The sequence below is a fragment of the Paralichthys olivaceus genome, chromosome 14 (genome assembly GCF_024713975.1).
Source record: "Paralichthys olivaceus isolate ysfri-2021 chromosome 14, ASM2471397v2, whole genome shotgun sequence".
Classification (NCBI taxonomy): Eukaryota; Metazoa; Chordata; class Actinopteri; order Pleuronectiformes; family Paralichthyidae; genus Paralichthys; species Paralichthys olivaceus.
Window position 1 is genome coordinate 11,525,164 of NC_091106.1, and position 22,021 is coordinate 11,547,184.

At 39.9% G+C, this 22,021-nt stretch overlaps 1 protein-coding gene and 1 long non-coding RNA gene across 16 annotated transcripts in view; one reads left to right on the top strand and one right to left on the bottom strand.

Annotated features, from left to right (window-relative positions):
* Positions 1 to 22,021, bottom strand: part of adgrb3 (adhesion G protein-coupled receptor B3) — a 118,450-nt gene that overhangs the window by 25,292 nt on the left and 71,137 nt on the right. For all 14 annotated transcript variants that reach the window (XM_069538635.1, XM_069538633.1, XM_069538634.1 and 11 more), the window contains 4 exons: positions 14,320 to 14,466; positions 13,311 to 13,386; positions 11,279 to 11,381; positions 9,975 to 10,018 (listed from right to left, as the gene is read on the bottom strand). In XM_069538635.1, the coding sequence (XP_069394736.1) occupies positions 9,975 to 10,018; positions 11,279 to 11,381; positions 13,311 to 13,386; positions 14,320 to 14,466 (370 nt within the window). The remainder of the gene's footprint in view (positions 1 to 9,974; positions 10,019 to 11,278; positions 11,382 to 13,310; positions 13,387 to 14,319; positions 14,467 to 22,021) is intronic.
* Positions 20,222 to 22,021, top strand: part of LOC109636746 (uncharacterized) — a 75,281-nt gene continuing 73,481 nt past the window's right edge. Inside the window, exon 1 of one of the 2 annotated variants that reach the window (XR_002203221.2) lies at positions 20,222 to 20,614. This is a non-coding gene — a long non-coding RNA (uncharacterized lncRNA). The remainder of the gene's footprint in view (positions 20,615 to 22,021) is intronic. The other variant, XR_011246040.1, reaches the window with a different exon arrangement.

A 22,021-nucleotide genomic window follows, 5' to 3' on the forward strand; every position in this document is an offset into this window, starting at 1 on the left:
GCTTAACCTTAAAACAAGGTCTCGTCTCTCCAGATTTTAACGGTCCATTGTATATTCAGTTGTCGATCAGTTAGGGAGCAGTGAAATGAAAACAGTCAGATTCTCTGTTTATATGACTTATAAACCTGAAGAAGAAGTTATTCTGTTCATAGCAACATTTGAGTTTCCACCCATCCTGGACAAATTGTTACCTTCCAACATTTGCATTATCACTGCTCAACAGCATGTGTAATATTACTTTTTTATTTCATGTGATATATGTGCAATGTTAATTCCATTGTTATAATAATATAATAATACAGTATTATATTAATATTGTGTGCACTTATATTTTAATTATCATCTGCGATGCTCATTTGTCATTTCCTTGTTTTGTCTGAATATATTTATTCTTTATCTTTAGATTTTGTAACTTATCTGACTCCTCATAACACATTTATTTACTTCACTTATTTTTCTGTATATTTATTATATTATTGTAACTTTGGAGTTCTGAGTCTGATCTTATCTCATCTTATTTTACACCGCTGACTTCAGTGTGAAGCACACTGCAGCTGTTGATTTGTGGGTAGAGTGGCCTCTGCCCATGCAGCTGCAAATTTCCAACCAGGACCATCTCTGCAGTGTCAGTGCACAGCAATAAAGTAATAAAGCAATAACCTTCACCATACACCCCCTTATAGCCCCCTCCCCCCTCTTAACTAATGCGTGTTTTTGCTTGGCCGGCAGACTGCACATATAAAGCCATACAGCTTATATTTTATGATGAGTCACTCTTATGATGCTGTTTTGAACAATTTTAAAAAGAAAAGCAATTTAATAGGGATAAATGCACTTGTTTTGGCAGCATCAAAAAACAATGTTGTTAAAATGACCTTTAATAAATGACTGTATGAAGGCCATTCAAACTCAAAGACCCTGAAGGAAATATGTCACAGTGGAATCAGCTGAATCCCAGAATTACATCTTAAAGGCCTAAAGAACATAAAGGATGAACCACTTTCAAGGATTTCTTCATAAAAAAGGACAATTCAAACATGGACATCTCACACTGAGGTGAGGAACAGAGGAGGAACAACAGGAATGTTCTAAGACTTTAAGACTTTATATTCGAAGAAGGTTGAATAGAATAGAAGTGTAACTTCTCCCCCCTCCCTGAAAATTCAAAAGCATGCACCAAGAACGCAGTGCTAAGAGGCGGGGCTAAGACACACCTACCTAGCCTTGACCCATCTCTCTCCCCACAACACAGTATTGTCATATGTAGCGACTAGGCCAGGGCTACAACAGGAAGATGGCCCCAAGTGACGAGCTGCTGGGTGAATACCTCAGACAGCAGAAATCCAATGATGAGGAGGAGGACGACGAAGAGGAACCATCATGAAAGGACAAGTCCCTGCACTGCATGGCTGATATCAAGAGATCATACCAATGGCTGAAAAAAGCTGGTCTGACAGACAGCACAAGCAGAGACACTAATCATGGCAGCACAGGAACAGGCCCTAAGCACAAGATCCGTAGCGGCCAGGGTCTGTCTTCCCCTGTGACAGTCCAGCATGGATTATGAGGTACCCAAGTCCCAATGGGACATACCACAGAGAGAGGAAAGTGAACAACAGAGCTAAGATCCTGTGGGACTTCAGGTTCCAGACTGACTAATAGCCGCCGGCTAACCAACCAGACGTAGTGGTGGTGGACAAAGAACAGAAGATGCCGGTAGTGGTAGATGTGGCAATCCCAGCGGACAGTAACATCAGGAAAAAAGGAGCATGAGCAGACCAAGAAGTACCAAGGGCTGAAAGAACAGCTGGAACAGATGTGGAAGGTGAAATGCCCTGTGATCCCCGTGGCAGTGGGAGCATTAGCCATGTGAGAAGTTACAGAATCCAAAGTACTTCAGGGAGCTTGTAGATGACGGAAAACAACATTTTAATAATGGCTTGGGCACATTATTAAATATACAGGCAGGTTTTATTATTGTTTATCCTGTCAGAAAGAAAAGTTGGGTCATGAAGAAGCACTGTGTGACCAACAAGCATCACACCCTTCACACAGCTGCCCACAAGAGATCACCCTGTGAGCATAGTGCTGTTTGCACTCTAACAACATGACTGTCACATTCAGAAGCAAACCGTCTCTCCACTGCACACTTGCAATATGATAGATTGATGCTATTTAAAAAAACGTTGGCACAAATCCACCGGGTCCCCTCAGTGAGATCTCAATCCTCGACATGATCCGTTTCTAACTTTTTGACTTGTTAGATGTTTGCCTCTCCTCTGTGCCAGTGGGATCAGCTGACAGGAGAACATCCCTGGCTGGGGATTTATGTACGCCTCGTCTGATGTGTTGTCTGACCTTATCAGGGGCTTGGTGGCCCTAGAATATAAACACATCCTGAGAAAAAGTGTCAGCGTTGATGTTAACCACAGCGAGGCTGATGACACGACATCCGTCACGTACCCTTTGTTGACCATCCTTGTTGTGAGGCTTTGACAACTTTGTGCTGAAACTTCCAGGACTGGAACGTGACAGACTTTAATCACGCTCCAGTTTTTACATATTTGGGTGTCAAGACGCAGGATAAGTGACAGTTGGAGCTGCATCAACAAAGCTTCAGACGGCACATTCAGCATTTGAACCGCTGTGTGTAAGTGAAGCAGAGAGACAGACAGTTGCTAAAATGCTTGTGTGCCTCGCTGGACTCTGACAGATTGAGTTCCTGCAGTCAAAGAGATCGTATTACTAAACCCATAACTTATCCACTTTAGAGTCAAACAATGATGCTCTGTAGCCTCACAGCACGGTGCAGCTGGTTAAATACCCAGACGAGGTTGCAGTCTCTTTAGCCTTCATTACACTGCTTTGCATATCATATATTTCTCCAGTAATGGGGGTACAGCCGCCCCAAAATATCCTCTTTTATTTCTTTGCATGTCCACATGAGGATTAGCAAGACACTGGGCTGGTTGGTGGCTCACTGAGGGCCTGAGGCGATGAAATTCTAAGAAAGTCTTGAATGACTGACACAACCTGACAGGCAGAGGGGGGAGGGGGCAACACTGCATGAAAAATAAAGTATTCCTGGGTCTCGTGATGATGGACATGTTTTTTTTTACTTTGCTAGAAGAATCTTATTAATCCTGAGTGGGAAAAAACTGACAACAGGCGGTAGATAAGGAAAAAAAGCTGATGTTTGGGTTCTGTCAGTGAGGATGTGAATAACACAAAAGTCAAGATATTATATCTCTGCTGTTTTTGTGTAGTACCACTGCTGAGGAGGTTGTTTTGGTCTGTGTTGGCCTGTTTGTTAGTTTGTTAGTAGGATTACAGAAAAGGACTGGATAGATAACAAGAGATTTATATGGTAACTTATCTTCCATTGTATATGTTGTATATACTGTAGTTTTACATATTTTGCATATTCTAACTCGGCTTCTTTTTAAATATTGTATTATAATCCACATATGTTTTTTTAGGCAGGTTTTTTATATTGTACTTTTTATTTTGTACTTCTTTGTTATTGTCTTGGTCTAACCCACTATCCACAGGGGATCAGTATTTCTGATTCTGAGTCTGATTGTGGAAGGTTGTGGTTTTGGTGGGGATCCAGGAATTTATTTTGCATTGTCTTTAACACAGATCTTGAAGAAGTAAACCAGGCATGTTTAGGGAGTGTATGCAGTGTACTGAGTCCCTCTCTTGTTATGACCGTGCCACACAACTTGCATTCATTATCATTTCATTTATTATGAGGTATTTGATTCTGTGTAGGTTTATATATATTCATGTATAAATACATCAACCAGGGCAAACTGAGCAGTTAATTACATGAAGCACCACTGAGTCATCACCTCATGTATGTCAGGGTTTACATGTGATTCACTCCCACACACACACACACACACAGTGAGACCACCTGCAGTCAGATAATGCACGGTTAGAGTCCTCATCAGCCCATCATGAGTCCATGCTGGAGCAAAGCTAAGATGCCCCATAAACATCCTCTAACAGTACATCGCAAAGTGGACACTGAGAAGTCTTTTAATTTCATGATAAATTAATCCACCAAAAAATAACCCAACGCAACACTCGTTGTTATCCCCCCCCCCCATCTGCAGCGTAGACAGTTCCCATTCAAGCGCCGCTGAAAAACAACCAAAAGCTTCCCACAAGAGTCTGAATCTGATCAAGTCTGCGGCGCCGACGTGTCTGTTTGAACGTTTGTGACGTGAGAAACTGCTGATCTGAGATACGGAAATGTCAAAAGAAGCTTGACGTCAAAGAGAAAAAAACAATGAACAAGCTCTTTCAACGGAATTAGAAAGATTAAAACTAAAACTAAATAGAACTTCAAGTGAAAGATGGAGGTGGAGATGCAAATTCAGACCCATCAAAAAACAGTATATCACCAGCTCCGGGTGCTTTTACTATTTACTCAACTTGTCCAACTTCTTAAGTAGCTTTAAACATAAGTAGATTAAAAGGATCAAAAGTGAGTGGTTACAAATAATATTAATTACATTATAAATCGAGCTTTATACACACACACACACATTATATAACCCAGTGCATATAGCTAATTAAAGATTGTAGGTGAGGTTTATGCTGTTGACTTCACATGTCCTCCTGGTAGATTCTTGTTTCTAGTTACACTGGGACCAAAACTTGCAGCAGAGGTTTATCTGGGGTCTTAAGCTTCACCTCGGCTGGCAGGGTCTAGTGTGGCCTGTTTGGCTCGAGTCCAGGATCACCAGATGTTCGTAGAACCCAACGCTGCCACAGCTGCATTTCATACCTTCACATGTAAATGATTAATATGCTTTGCTTCCTCAGGAAGTAGACTGCTCCTGCAAATCTGTTTAGCGCCAATTCATCTGGAAACTTATTATATCACGAATGCAATATCACAAGAATTATAACATTTTACTATTTTGTTATTGATTTGACTAAAAATTGTGTTAATTCTGATATAACCTTTAAATAGTTAGTTATTGTTCTCTAACTGACAATGAGTTCATACAACATCTAATGTATTTACAGTCAAATATCATAATTAAACTCATAAATAAACATTTTCATACAAAGTATCACCTACCGCTTTCAAAATACTATTACTACTACTACTACTACTACGAATACAAATCAAAATAATAATATTATTATTATTGATAATAATAATCAATCCACCTATTCATCCATTATTCACATCTCTTATCCATTTTAATACTAATACTGATACTACTAATAATAATATTAATAATACTAATACTAAACTTTTTTGTACAGTAATTTTCAATATCTTAGTTACAAGGTGCTTTAAAAATGGATGAAAACAAACTGCCTTAATAAAATCAAGTAATTAAAATACAAAGAATTTAAAATAATTTAGACTGTTATATATTTAGTTTGTATATATAGAATATGTATTCAGATAACTGTGCATTTAAAAAACTTTATTCTGCGGTCACTGTTTCCCACTGCAGTTATGTAAAACATATCTCACATGTTTGCTATTAAAGTTGGCAATCTGTTTGTTTATAGTGCACCATAAAAGGAAACTACATTTAATACTAACAAGGACAAGGTAATGATATCATTTATCACCTTCAGATTGCTTTGAGAGAGAGAAAGACAATAAAGAAGGGCAGATGAATGTGAAAAAGTAAAAACGAGGTGTGATAAATGTGGCAGTCGGTAAAAATGCTGTGTCTTAAAGATGTTTTATTGAAGGCTCGAGATGCTGTTAATCCTGAGGTGGCGAGTAGTTCACTGATAAAGGTCGTCGCTCTCAGCTTGGTGCTTGGCCTCTGATCAAAGTTCAAACATCTGTGATTAAAAAGACAGAAACACACTCATATATGTTTCCCTGCAATGAGTCAGAGGATTTAAAAGCATCTAATTGCTGCAGGATAAAGAATTAGCCTGTGATGTCATTATGTCATACAGTTTTTCAACATATTTAGTGTCAGTGTGGAATAATTAAAGAGCCACAATTTACACATGTGATTACAATATTCACAATGAGTATGAATTCATCTTTCTGGGTTCTCACATATTTTGTCAAGATAGTGTAGGATAAAATATCGCCAGTGATTTTTGTAAAAGGCACAGAACAAAATGGGCACCAGCATTCTTGAATAGATAGTTTGATTAATTCCAGTATTTATACTATTTCCCTCATTTTGTGAACACAGTGGGGGCATCACAGGGCTGCATTTACTTTTCTTCTCCCCTCGGCACAGTGGTGAGATATTGGTCACTTCAGGCTTGTTTGATAGCTGAAAATATTGACATTTGAGAGAGTAATAAAAGTGTATACATCTGAGCTGTTTATGTTTGGTGCTGTGGAGCTGAAGAGTAAATGAAAAAGATATTGGCTCTCCGGATGCTCAAGAGTTTTATTTCCTTTACAACACGCGAGTCGCATATGAACATCTTTATTTGCAAGTTTGTTTGATTCTTTTCCGCATTTATTTTCATTGATTTGCGACTTTGAAAAGGTAATCTTAGAGGCTGACTGTCCCACAGTTCTCTGGGATACATGACAAACGCAGGAAGCGTTAAAACAACAATAGCACAGAGTAAGTTTACTCATTTTAATTGCAAATAAGCAAAGAAGATATTCAAATTCATGTTTTATTTGTCACATACCCAACCATACATAGTAGGACGTGCAGTGAAATGCTGTTCTGTGACGTGCTGATTGGCTGATCAACTCAGACATGAATTCAGGGTCAAAATCTGTGCTTGTGCCAGTAGCTTTTTATTTAAATGTGCAGATTAGTAATCATTCAGGCTTTCTCAAAACTCACAGTTGAAAATATCTCTGCACAATTTTTAAATAGACAAATATTTCAAATTACGTGTGCAAATGAATGAGCTATTTTATAGCTGCAAACCTAATTGTAGATTCACATTTTACAAATGTACACATTTACACAAAAGGTGATACACAACTATCTACCTCTATCTACTTCAGCCCTGTGGTGAAAGTGAAGCAGCGGAGAGTCAGGTGGGACACCTGTCTCCACCTCACGGCTTCATCTCAGCCGCCTCCAGTGCACAGCTCAGTATTCTCATGTTGTGTATGTGCACCACAATGAGTCAGTGCAACAGGAAGCACAAAGGACACAGCTCTCCACTTGTGAACAACATTTTCATTCTGCTAATTGTTATAGTGAGCACTCTCATTTTGTTTGAGCCAACATGGCTGACAGATGGTGAATTACCCCCTCGATGGGCCCTGAGAGTGGCTGCTGGTCTGTAATAGGATGAGCCAACTGTTTGAAATGAACACGGTAATCATAGCACAGAGTCATTCAGTGGAGCCCTGATTGTAATGACTTAGGGTAAAGCATCGGAAAAATAAATGCTGATATCAAATACTTGAAAGTCGGAGCAAGAGAACAGAGCAGAGTCGTCCAAGTTGCGTCTTTGCTGTTCAAAAATAGAGCGCATGCCCTCAGACAAAATGATAGAGGACAAACAGAATCCACATGTTGTTCCAGAGTAAACTGTTGCTTCAGCTGCTTCATCCACAACTGCTGTTTGCTGACAGACAAATAAAAAAGCTGAAATCCAAAACTCAAAACTGCCACAAAAGCCACAAACAAGAAAAGCCAGACAATGGAAACACAACCACAACAGAATTGAGTGACAACAGATGTTGACAATAGAAATAGCAAAGTTACTTACATGTTAAGTCGTTTGTAAAAACTAAGACATGTCAGTCTGCATTTAAAATTTGATGCTTGTCTATTTGAGGTGTTACGGTACAGGTGCCTAGAGCATCAAAAAAAGGAAGAATGCACCAGTACTGTAAAACCTCAAGTAGACAGGCATCAAATTCAGGGGCTGTGTTGTGGCTTTTGTAGTGTTTTTTTTTTAGCGGTTGTGTTGCATTCTCGTTTTCTGTTTCATTTATTCATGACCATTACTGAAGCCAACCACAAGGTGGCGATCAAGAGATTCTGGCTTTACTTTTTGGGAGCAGTCGTGTCATCCATCTTTATGTACAATCTATGGTTTTAACAACCTAAACTGTAAGTACATGTGATGTATTTGAATTGATCTCGCTGCAGAACCAATACACTCATTTAAAAAACTGATTTGATCTTGATATTGATTAAAATGACCCTTCTGGTTACTCGTGGTAACAGCAAGTAGCTATAAATGTTATAGGTTCTCATGTTGGGTTTAAACAGCACTATAAAAAAACATGTGGCTCAAATGCTGGGGGAAGCAAACATGCCTGAAGCAGCTCCTGTCAGAACTGAAACAGAAGGAGGGCAAAGCCATGTGTGTTTTTACAGCGCACCCAAACAAACCATGAGCCCAGACGATTCACCACATTCAACAATGTCGCCCGACACCAAACGTTTCCCTTCACATTACAGAGTGTGACACGCAGGCAGCACGTGGCCCCTGCATCACTACCAATGCACACATGCATCGTTTCATGCGAGTGTTTTGTACAGAGGTTTGCTGCAGCAACAATTAACAAATGACTATACAACGAGAGATAATTAGTATAAATATATTTTTAAAAAGCAACAGCAGGATTTCTGCAGGTTTCAACAACTTAAATTTAAGACAATAATAATAATTAATACAATTTAAGACCCTAACGTCAAGTACGACAGTTATGAAAGAATATCAGTCCCAAAAATACGTACAATTACGAATAATATATGATAATGTGAAGTAGCCTGGAGAATAACACTGGATATAACATGTTATCTTGGAAACTACAGGCAGAGAAAGAAGGCATCCACAGTCATTCCCACAACCACATATTGTTTGACTGTGCTGCGTTACACCAAAAAGCAATTATCTTTCAAATAGAAATGTAATATTTAAATATATTTATTTATTTATTTATTTTATTATTAAGACATTTTAAGGCCTAAAATTCAGACTATTGATATTTAGGTTATTCAGTTTGTTTGAAAACCTGCAGAAAAATTGTATTGTTGAAAAAGGTTGGTGGTTAGTAAAAAAATATATACATGTGGGGTTCTCCATAGACAATTGTAAACTTATAAGTCATAAATAAAACAAATAGTCAGGAGTAAGTCGTTTCTAAATCAGTAAATCGTCTCCTCCCAGACAAAGCAGTGAACAGGCCTGAAGCAAAGTCTCGAGAAAAGTTGAGTCTCTGCAGGTGGAAATGCTTCAACTACTTTGGTTCTATCAACAGTGCAAAAAGAACATTGCTGTCAAATGTAAACCGAGCGAGCACAAAAATCATTCTGCTGCAAACAAGGTGACATGGCATTACCTCAGACAGCAGCACAACACCAAACTCTGGCAAAACAAGCCCAGCGTAAAAAAAAACAAGCAGCAAAGTTAAGTTTCGTAGAAGATGATGACGTGTGAACATGTGAGTGTTTCAATCGTCCTGTGTTATTTCTGTCCACTATCTATGACTAATGTTCAAGCACTTCCTGGTCTGTTCTTGTCTCCGTGAGCTGCTGTTACCAACAAAATCAGCTGGAATGTATTTTCTTTTCAGATGAATGTCAAAGCCGAGATTCATGCTTGATTGTACATTCTGTACAGTACAGCCCACTTGAACAAATGACTGTAGAATTGCGACATATAGGCTGAACCGATGAGTCATGACTGACTCAGGTCGTCATGGAGGTATAGGCTGAACACAGGAGAACTTGGACAACACAGACTCAAAGCCACAGAAATACTCCACAGACTGAGACTTCATGAGTTTGATTCATAGCGCAGCGTTTTATGTGTCATAAGATATTCATGCCTGTGTGATGATCAAAGTTAAATGTAAAGTTATGCACTATTAGGTTGCGTCCTTGTAAAGATATGTGCAGAGAGAGGATGCACACAAACCCAAATTCAGAGGTGCAACAGAGAAAACCTTTAACAGCACTGAGAAGCTTGATATTTAACAGAGTGACGGAAAAAAACAAGCGTTTCAAAATAAAAAGTTCATGCCCACTTACACGATGTTGCTGTCCCACAGTGCGCAGTACGGGTGCATTGTTCCCTGGAAGGCAGGAAAAAGAACAGAATGTTCACCAGCTAAATTATTATGATGACAATCCTCATCATCTTCACCATTGTTATTATGAATGAACTTTGTATTTGACCTTCTGTGTAGATCATTTGAAAAAAAAAATGTTTTATGGATCACACAGAAACAATAAACTTGAGGGTGTATGACATTATCACACATGGACGTGTTTGTTGACCCGTTCAGTCTTACATGCACTTTACATCCCGGATGAATAACAAGGTCTGGATCATAAAAAGGGAAATGTCCTCGTAATGATCCGACTTGCAAATTAATTATCGAGCCAATTAAGCACCGTGTGCTGGAAGGTGCTGTGGTCACTGTCGGTGCTCATTCAGTCAACAGATAAGACCTCGGGACCATCGAGAGTTTGTGTCATTATATATGAGATATTTTCTTCCCTACAAACGATGAACATCACAGCTGAAATTAGAACTTCACGTTCTTTATTCTTTTTGAGCTCTATTCTCAGATTTTTTTCTCTCCATTCTTTTTTTAATTGTTGTCTTTATTACTTCTCTCCATCAGATTTAATCTTTAACCATCACATGCCCTTTCTTATCATGAGATAAACTCATCTTTACCCCAGTCATGTCGTGATATCTAACTACAACAGGACTGTTCACCCATCCATATTTCTAATTAATCCTTTTTTATCTGTCCGTCTGGCCTGTCTGTTTGTCCTGTTTGTCTGCCTGTCTATCTGTCTGTCTGCCAGTCTTTTTTATCTGTCCACCTGTCTGTCCACCTGTCTGTCTATCCGTCCATTGATCTGTCTGTTTGACTGTCTGTCTGTCTGTCTGTCTGCATGTCCTCTCCACCTGTCTGTCTATCCTATCCGACTGCCTGTCCATCTGTCTGTTATTTTTATCTGTCTGTCCACCTGTCTGTTTTTCTGTCCTGTCTGTCAGTCTACTTGTCCTGTCCTGTCCGCCCACCTGTCAGTCAATCCCTCTATCTGTCTGACTGTCTGTTTGTCCTGTCCGCCCACCTGTCTGTCAGTCCCTCTATCTGTCTGACTGTCTGTTTGTCCTGTCCGCCCACCTGTCTGTCAGTCCCTCTATCTGTCTGACGGTCTGTTTGTCCTGTCCGCCCACCTGTCTGTCTGTCCCATCTGTTCCCCTGGTTTGGAAGGTGGGACAGAGAGGATTATGGGTAAGGGTAGGTGTAGCTCCTTCACCTGTATCTGAAATAATAAAACTGCAGTGATGACAGAACGGCTGTGGTGCTTACGTTTGCCAGGTGAGCCAGTTCGATCTCCAGGTGGGACTCTGTCACTTTGGGCTCAGGTCTCACAGTGACAGCGATGACCTTGGAGTTCACAACTGTGTGGTTCCTGCGTCAAAGACAAAAAAAGTTAGGAAACAAATCAAACACAGTTTAATTGAATCATCGCGGGTCAAGTGTTAAGACGACGTGTTAAAGCAGAGGCTCCTCTTTGATATAGAAGCTTAACCATGATGGTATATTGTAAATGTTACATGAAGCTTATGGATATAAAGGATGAGCACCATACAACATTTGCAGTGTTCAAAGCTTTAACTCTGATTTTACTTCAAACACCTCAGACCTCGTTTTCTGCTCTGTGAAGAAGCATTAACACTTAAGGATTAGATTAAGACTTATGTGGGATCGGGTGTATAAGGAACTCCTGGTGGTAAAACCTGATTTGGTGTCTGAGAAGATTTTGTGCACATATTTTGAATTTAAAGTTCCTCTCTGCAGGGCTATTCTAATTATCTGAAATTGAGAGTGTAAGTTTTTCAAATTAATTTTTAAACCTTGCAGAGAGTTGGTCTAAGGTATTTTCTCCAGTGCAGCTATAACCCAGATATCACGCGGACTTCAAAAGGTGCCCATTAGACGTGAAAGCAGCTATACAGGATGTTTGCCAGGGGTTTCAAACACCCGAGCAGATCAGAAACCCGAGAGTACAAATCAAAGGCTGGAGATGTTTCTTTGTGTCCTTTGCTTTTAAAAATCAGATGTTTCAAAAAACCCATCTCCAGCTATTGTATAGTTGACAGAATATCCTTTTTTTATTCGGAGCTGGAATCCACGAGCACTTCCCACTGAGGAAGAAAACTGTCAAACACACAAAGACGGCAGAGGTGAGAGAGAAGCAGCTATCTCTCCTAGCAACACCACCTGAGATTCATTTTATCTGACTTTTTCAAATTGTATAAGTCAGTCAGTTTTCTGGACTCGTTCTTAAATTTAAATCGATGGAGCAATTAGGTAAGTTCTTTTTTCCCTCTGCTTTCAGTGCAGAGATAAACTTCTGACATTTACTTTTTATACCTGAAACCTAACAAGCTTCAAATCTGGTAAAAAGGAGATCAGCGTATCCTCTTGTTATTCTAGGGAGAATGACCTTCGGCATCACATCATGAGCTCCTCTCCACACGTACACAGCTGCTGCTGCTGCTGCACCTGTGACTGACAGCCTGGCCGGTCCTGGGATGACCGCTCCGTCCTTGGGCTGTTTGTGCCAAAGACCTGTTGATCGGGCGCTGACATCCCGGTGGTTGTCTGGGACGTCCCATTGCTTTTTCCAGACTATAACGTCACACTGAATCAACTCCACAGTCCATGTTTCACTAAATATGTTACTTTGAATTAAACTCAGTTTCTGTTTTTGTGACACAAACCCCTCATCTGTGTATGCTTCCTCAGCAGTAATGACTCAATCAGAATAAGAAATTAAAAAGTAAACAGAAAACATAATTTAAGAAAGTTCAAATTATAGAAAATAATTAATATACACAAAATGAAAAAATATATTTCAGTAATAGTGTTGTTGTAGTAATAAGTATAAAGGCTGTGCCCAACCTCTATGTTATACATGTGTTTTTGTAGTTTTTATTTCCCATTATTTTAAATGTAATCTTGCACTTCTTCACTCCTCATGTTGGAATAATTTGTGTTTTCGATTGCAAACCCATGAATTGTAACTTGGAAGCATTAAAGCTGCATGTATGTTTTATATTGAAAAAAAAAAGGTAACTTAAAATAGAAGATACAACATCAGCAGCACATGAATCTGCTTTTCTCTTTCTCCTGTTTGACAGGTTTAATGCTGCTATAGTGGAACTACTGAGGGACAAATACATGAGGCACAGTCTCTTTTTAAGACGTGATCTACAACTTGAAATAAAAATGGAGACCTCTGCTGCTTCCAGACGATTAAATCTGTCACGTTGTTTGTCTTTTTCTCTTTGCCAGCAGATCAGAAAATACAGACAAGAGAATGTGCTGCTCTTACTTTGGTGAAGGCAGCATGAGTCCAAGAGTTTTGTAAAGAACTGTTCCCAGAATGAAGACGGGGGATCCTTCCATATCTAAAGGAGAAGACGAAGAGTCAGGTGTCATCACTAATAGACTTTTATATTCATAGCATCACACAATCTTAATTTTTCAAGTGGATCAGATTTAAAGAAGTAAATATTTAAAATATTCATGCTGTGTATATTTTACAGTGTAAGATTGTGCCTCCCAGTAACATGGCAGGTTCTCATAATGGAAGACAGTTGTAGTTGGGAGTAACACTTGGCTTATGCAAACCTGCTAGTTTGTTCTGCCAGTGCAGAATCCGCCAGTAACACTTAACACTAAGAATTTTTTTTCCCTTTTTGACTTAACTTTTTGCAGTAGACTTTGTCGACTCTGCTTCTACACAGCGTCCTAATGAGAGTGGCTGGGATTAGGCACGTGGCGCAGGTTCCCATAATCAATCCCTTGTTTTGTTATCTTTGATATATTCCAGATAAGACTGATTACACCAATTAACCAAATTGTCTAGCTCTCGATCGCAGTATACTGTGGCACCGTTTGAGAGGAGGCCAAAAATGCTGAGTCGATTGGAAATACTCGGTGAGTGAACAAGCGAATGCAAGCAAACCGGCTTTGTTCGGAGGCGTGTAGCTTTATTTCACTCCCAAGATACAAAGGTCGGAGTGGCATAAAATGAAAAATAAAATACATCCTGCAGAAGAAAATCACTCAGCGTTTGCCGAGATGTCAAGATATTCATTTTCCGCTCCTCAACAGTGGCCCCTGAATCCATCACAATGTGTTCACTGTACATCCATCTCACATTTCCACTACGTTTACCTCTGCAGATTCTAGAAACATTACAGCTGACTTTAAAAAGAAGAAAACTTTACGTGTATATCCTACGAGAAATAACGCTTGTACACACAGACGTGGCTCAGGGGCCTGGGTAAAGATGTACACTTGAAACGTCTCTGTGTGAAATATATTGCGTCACGTACCTGCTGACTGGGAAACAAAGAGGCCCTTCGGGATGACCACTTTATCTTCGGAGTTCCTGGCCCAGTCGACCATGCCTTTACGACCCTTCATGGGGAAGTTGATGTCAGTCATTACAGACACTGCTGGAAGTCTCTGGATGCTGGCCACTGCAGAATTCAAACAATCGGAGCAATGAAGAAATATGGATGATCAATATACTTTAGGGGTATCTATGCATTAGTAGATTGTCTTACAGAGAATCACAGTGGATACATTTACCAGAAGTCTCCTGCACATGATCATATTTTCTCACTCGGGCCACTTCTCACATTTGAATTATGGAGTGACACATGTTTAAGTATTTCTGTATCAAAGTTTAGTTTTAAAACCAGAATGGACACCATATATATATACATAATTATTACAAAAATAGATATTGTGCTCTTAATTATTTGTCTCTTTGTTATTAACTTGTTTGTCACTCAGGCTCTGATGCAGGTGAATGACGATCACCTGCCAAGGCATATTATATATTACATTCAGCAAGTCATGCATTCAAGTGATGTCACTTGCTGAATGTGGGCAGTGCTGAATGGGACGCACACAGAAATCAGTTGTGTGGTCTGTAGTGTGTTTGAGGTTGTTGTTGTGGTTGTTGGATGAGTGTTTTTTTTCGGGTTGCGATAAAAATGTACAGTGAAGAAGAGGAAGATGTTGTGGTTGTTGCTGTTAGTGAGGAGGAGGAAGAGGAGGAGGAGGAGGAGGAGGAGGAGGAGACAGGTTTTAGCAAGTAGGTTTTGTCAATTCCAGCCATGTGAGGTTAACAACACAAACGTTGTGCTATTGATATCTATTTGGATCTCCTTATACTAATGCACAAATGTAAAACTATTCCGTAATGAAAGGTATCGAAATATGTACATAATTCTCCATAATTTTATAATGTGTTTAAATGCTTATTCCACAGCCTTTTGATTCTCTTGTCTATCTCAATATGAGAATCTGCTGCTGTAACAAGTGAATTTCCCCGGCACAGCATCAAGTTTTTATTTTATCAAATGTTATCTTTTACAACGATCTGATTCGTCACTAGTTGGGCTGTTGAAAGGTTCTGATCGTATGGTGGCTGTGGCTGGGGGGTATAACGGTCATCCTCCAACCAGAAGGTCTACGGTTTGATCCCAGTCATCCGCATGCCAAAGTGTCCGTGGGCAAGATGCTGAGACTAGAATGGCCGCTCATAGATGTTGAATTTACTCATTGGAAGCTGGTGATTTATGCTGGTAAGAAGTGAAAATGATTGAACCCAGGGTGAAGTCTGAGTTCACCTCAATAACCTTGAATCCTGCTTCCTTGTACAGGCCTCAGATATGCTAGCATCTTACTATCAGCAAAACAAATACATGTATTTACCAAACACATGCAATTATTTCTCTAATCTGCTCTATTTCTATATCAAGATTTGTGCAACAAGAGTGTGTTCTACTCTTTTAGAGAAAATCAGTGATCCGTATATAAACTCTTGGAGGCTTGAGAATTACTTTAGGGAACTCTTTTGATTTGTACTTGTAATTTAGATCCTTACAACAATGAGGGCTTTGGGGTTTCACTTTTCATTTTCTTTTGTTTGGACTTGTTCTCTTTTTACTTTGAAGTTACTCATTTTGTGTGTTTCTCTCACTTGCTTTACTTCCTGTCTCTGTCTAGTTTCCTGCATGTGTGACTGTCTGCCCCTCCCTCATGTTTCACCTGTGCCCAATTATCCCTCACCTCCCTCATGTATTTAGTTTCCCCGCTCCTCAGTCTTCTTTGTCACTTCGTCTGGCTTTGTTCCTGTTGGTGCTCCCTGGTGCTACCTCGTACTCGCTTTCGTTATTTATTCCTGTTCCATAGTTTTTGCCTGAGTTTGAGTTTTGGATCCACAAACTTTATTTTTCTTTGTCTACCTATCTGCCAGCAGAGACTTAAAGCCTGTGTGTTAGATTAAATATTCTTTCTCTGCATGACTTGCTTCGTCTGACGTCTGCTCTCTGGGTCCTGTAAACCACAACTCCTCACTATGCAATAATCCCATGACCTGAATTCAAAAACACAGGGTTGGTGCCTGCAAATTGAAATACTCCACTAACTAACACCACATAACCGTGACTTCTAGTTAGCATCTATGGGCTACATGTATGGTTTGGCTCTGTATCAGTTTTAATCCCTGTCCATACTAACACGTCTGAAAAAAAAAATACCACGCGACCACTAGCATACTGGACAAGAGTCTGGCTACAATCGTTACAGATTGCTTGAATATTGGCTTGTCTCCTATCTACAGGTGTTGGATTGTTAAATGAGTTTAACTGCACAACAGCAGTTAGCAAAGACGACATTGTCAGTAATGCTTGTCATGTTGCGTTCCACCCTGGTAGCCAAGGCGAAGGCTAGGTCGTGGTCCTGGGATGAAAAGACTCAATCAGCAAGCAGTTGTGAGTGTTTATGTCATCGTTGAAATCATGTCCGGTTTGGCTTGTCCGAACTAAAACAGTTTCTGGAGCATGACAGGCCTATGTTTTCATTTGTGATAAACAGGGAACTCAGAAATCCTCACTTAAACAAATAACTGAATACAAATCTGGATGTCTTTGGATGTGGGAGGAAGCTGGACCAGCCAGAGAAAAAACATAAGTACACAGGGCGATGTGCAAGTCATTTATAATATCATTCCTAAGTGGTTTTCTTGCAATGCATCCACATTTACCACAAGGAGGAAAATCAAAGCTACCACATGACAACTTGTAAAGTGGTAATCTCCGTAATCACTGTTTTCTTCTCTCACCTCCCTGGTGAGGTGCAATAAAACACCAGTCCATACGACGACAAGGAAAATACTCAGGATCAGCTGAAGCGGCCTCAGCATTACACGGGGAGGGATAAAGCATCTCTGTTCTCTACCTGGTGTCACATCCAGTCCCTGTCAGGTGGTGCTTCACAGAGAGAGAGAGAGGAATCTGAGGCTAATCCTTCCATTGATGCACAAGCTCCATTGTTCCTCAGGCCCTGCCAGTTTTACAATTTTAAATCTTGGAAAGACTCCACGACTGAGTGAAAATCTGTGACAGGGAAGGTGTGTCTCTTGTGTTTGGGATGATCGAGCCGTGGGCATGAAATCACAGAGCGCCACAAAGGCCCTGTTCACAGCGCCAGATGTTGGGAGCAGCAGTAGCTAAGTGTTTGTGTGTGTTTGTGTCGGTGGCTTTAGTCACGAGGCGCACTGTGACACACATGCCGCTATAGGCTTCTGGGTAATGCTGCAGGTAAATGCGGCTTTCGACTCGCCTGATGGGACTAGACAGCATAAATAAAGCAATCGTGTTGAACTGTGATGCTTCTGAACACAGATCCGCTGAGGGAATCATAGCAATGCACATTACATGTGAACGTGCTCATAAGAGACTCAGCATTAAGCCACACGTCCAAGTCAGACGACACAAACAATAAATCACTGAGCATTTGCAGCATCTTATTTTGGGTGTAATTACGATTAATCACTATTAGTGTCAAAATACTCTCCAGACCATGGAGTGCGGGCTCACAATAGACTGCTAGAAGAAAAAAAATGGCAAAAGTGAATGATGTGTTCCACCTTCAAAGTGGCATTTAATTTAATTTCTAACATGTCCCAAGATCCACTTTTGTCCTCCAAGTGCTTGCGCAGCGAGAGAGTAAGTTGCCGGAGTTCGGAGCCTTTTTGCAATCAAGGTTATTTGACTAAAAGTGGGAGGACAGAGGACGACGCACTGGTGACAGCCAGTATTTATCTAGGTGTCAAGAGGCTGCCATAAATTAGTGACGAAATGATGCCGCAATATCGTACTCAGCCAGATGCTGTCCACTTGGATTCGACCGATGGCTCCACAAAACTTTCCATTCCTTTAATCAAAAGAGCCAAGCCACAAGGCCCGAGCTTGAATGACTGTGTGGCTGGCAATCAAAGACTGAGCTGTGAAATAATAACCATAAAATCTCTGCATCCCTTTGTCTTAGTCATGTCTCGGCAAAACAGAGATTGACATATGACTCATGCAAATACGGAATAAAATGTGAAAAAACAAATGTAAACTGCACCTCAATATGGAGTTTTTCATCATAATGAAAAAGCAGGAATTTCTCTCTGAAGGTAGAACACGCAGTCCTTTCTCCCTACAAGACCTTTATGCTTTCCACCAGCAGCCAGTGAGCTTCTGGATGATTCTAGCCAGAGGCAGCTCATTACTGCAACATCTTCAAATAACTGCTCACAAGCCAAATAACCCCTCAGCTTGTGTACGAGGATTTTCCCCCCAAAAAAACCTTTAAAATCTTCCTTCCTTGGTTCTGTCAGACCAAAAATGATAATGATGCTGTTTTTCCAGAGTTATTTTAAAACAACATATATGTTCTTTAAAAAAATGAGGGAAAGTCTTGTGTGTGCTTTTTTTTAATCAGTCATCACAAAACGTTTTCTCCAGAGTTCATTCGAGTAATTCATGTATAAACATTTCATAAACTCTAAATATGCTAAAAACCAAAATAGAAAATTCATTTTCAGCCTTCATCAGTCTTTTTCCGTGAGCTACCAAAGGGGAACAAATCCTCTGAATACATGTTAAGCTTGGTTAGGGGGTGAAAGTGAAACAAATGAAATGTTTTTTTATTTCTTTCATTCATGAAGATATGTTGCCCTTTCTGAAGATTAAGAGATTTGTCAATTTTGAGTTTTCTGAAATTGTCTCGGGGGACATTGACAATCTGCTTTATTAGAAATTAAGAATAGGGTTGATACAGATTCAAGACAATAACAAGGCATATGGAATAAGAGATGTACGATGCAAAAAAGGACCACTGGAATCTACTTTCTCTAAAAAAAGGTCTCTATGCCTTCTTTATGGTCGAATCTACTTTTCATTTGCATTCATGGGAAAAAGGAGTGAACTATTCACCTTTCTAAGAGTGTGAGACATCTGCACTTTCTGTAAGTGATATAAAGATATTTAATTTTAAACATGTCAGAGCTACTGATGCATTCATGGTGCCTGTGGGCTCTGCTAAAATAGCACCAGAGTTGGACTTGTGTCTTAAAAAATCAGTTTCCTCATTAAAGCAGTCAGAGTCATTAGTGACAAGCTCACGGTGCACGGAAAACATTTTATGTCCAATCACTTATGAAGCTCAAAATAACGACGGTGGTGAGCAGCTTGTTTTAGGTTCTAAGTTTCTTGTCAAACAGATATCACCCAGCCACTCATTCACCAATCTACCCGAACTCAGCCACATAGCAGAAGTGTTTTGGGCCAGATTTGGTCCACGTTGAACACTGGAATGATGGTGCTTGGACCATGTGCTCCTGTTTGAAAGATCTGGGCCACACGTAAGCCACAGCAATACCACAGGTCAGTGGCCTTGACTTGTTTCGTGGTATTTGGGCCATAGTCACCATTTACATCATTGCCTGAAGTGGCCCACATCCGTTTGCTGTCTGAGTAGGACGATTGTGTCAAAGCAGAGCAACAGATGATCATGGTGAATTACTTCAATCCAGTGTTCACCTGAATCAATAAATAGTCTCAAGATTCAAGTGCTCCGGAATGCTTCTGCTTTACTGTTGTCCAGGTCCTCAGGTCCTTAAACTGGCCTCCTCTCAAGGTAACACTGCATGGTCAGGCCCCGGCCTACATCACATACAGTAAATTACTAATTTCTTAAACCACACTGTTATTTTCACACTTTTTATGTTATGTGATTATATTTTCAATTCTGTATTAAACTCCTTTTTAACTTATAAATAATTATTGTTTGTATTGTCTTATGTTGCTTTTACAATTTGTCATGATGCCCTTATATTTTATGTAAACCCCTTTGAATTGCCTTGTTGTTGAAATGTGCTGTACAAATAAATCATCCTTTTCTCGCCTTTGCACTTTGTCATGTTATGAACATAGAATCAACTTGTACTTGGATTTTTGGATTTGTCTTTGTTTTTCATTCCCTGTTTTATTTTGAAACTTTGTGCCTTGTGTGTCTCTCTGGCTTTACTTCCTGTCTTTGTCCTGTTTCCCGTCTGCACCTGTCCTCATGTGTTTCACCTGGGTTCATTATCCCTGCCTCCCTTGTGCATCTCTATGTTTCCCTTTGTCTTGTTCACGTTGTCTGTTCATGCTCCCAGTGTTTCAGTTTCACTCAACCGTCGTTAGCCTACTTTGTTCTTTTCACTTTTGGAGTTTTTTTGTGGAGTTTTGGATTTTCAGTTCGTCTACCTGCCCTCCAGTGACTGTGAGTTGATTTAATTAGGTATGTATTTTCTTTGCTGCTCAGTCCGTTATCTGCACATGGGTCCTGCAAACATTAAACCCTGACAGAGTCAAGGTGATCATACTTTCAAAGTTGTAGCCAGAACACTATACTCTCCCCTTAGATTTACATTCTGACTGGCTTCGTCTCGCTTGGTGCATTCCCTGTTTGAATGTGAGGGGTTTTATTGTCTTTCGGTTGCATATTTCCCACTATTTTCATTGCTTTTATTCATTATGTATTATACTTCCTGGTGTCATTTTATTTATGTGAAGCACTTTGTGACTTTGGTCTGAGAAAGGTGCTTTATTTTATAGACGTACCTGGACAGGTCTAAAAATATATCAACTGAAAAAAATCAAACTTAAAAACAATCAGCAGTAAAATATGTATTTGTAGAAAATAAAAAGAATGAACGAGCATGGAGGAAACACACTGCTGAGTTGCATCACTGCTTCGTGTTCAGCCAAAGATTTTCTATCGTATCTTGTCTGATGAACACAGTTTGATCCATAGTGCTACAGAATTGAGTGAAGGCCCCACAGTCATGTAACTGCTTTCTAAAAACAAAAGTCAAGTAATTTATATTTATCGATGTAAAATGTGCTGCTTTTGAAAGAATTTAGTTTGAAACTCGATTTCAAAGAATAAGTTCCATATTGCCCATAAAGCACGGTCATGTGTAAATGCTTTTTCCTGCATAAAGAGGAGGCAGTGGCAGAGAGATCAGATGACCACCATTAAGCCAAACTGGAGGGTGTAAATATTCTAGTATCTGTGAAAGAAGTCATTAATGCTCGATGTCATGAAATGCATCTCAGCCTCATTTCCAAGTGCCCGTTACTTAATTTGTCTCTCACATTGTTTCGTAATGGCATTTTGATGGTTGCATTCATCGCACCATGTTTGTCGTGCTTTTTCCTGGGGGCCGCTTACAGTATAAATCATTATGGAAATCACACACCATAAAGAGCCTCTGAGTGCAAGTGTTTGCTAGAAGTGGGTCAAATGTTAGTTATTGTAAAGAATACATGGAAGAGGCCTCGCTCCCCATCAGAGGAATTGCCCACCAGCAGCAGCTGTACATGCTCACACTCACTTGCATGAATAAATCAGCACAGTGGTTCTATTATTCCTTTGCAGCAAGACACCATTTACAGCTTAGTAAGTAATGAAATGCCACCGAGGCCTCAGATCATCCAAGAGGCTGCGCGACGCCAAAAGAACCCATAGGAACATTAGGGAGGAGAAATATTGCTCATAGACTCATTTCCACGTGCTGAAGTTTTTTCAGAAGAAGGGGGAGTTGAAATCTGGACCACGATCAGCAGTGCAGAAAATTTGTTTGTGAGCTCATTACAGCTGCAAAGAATAACCTGTAATTTAATCTTGTTTTAAAAGACACTG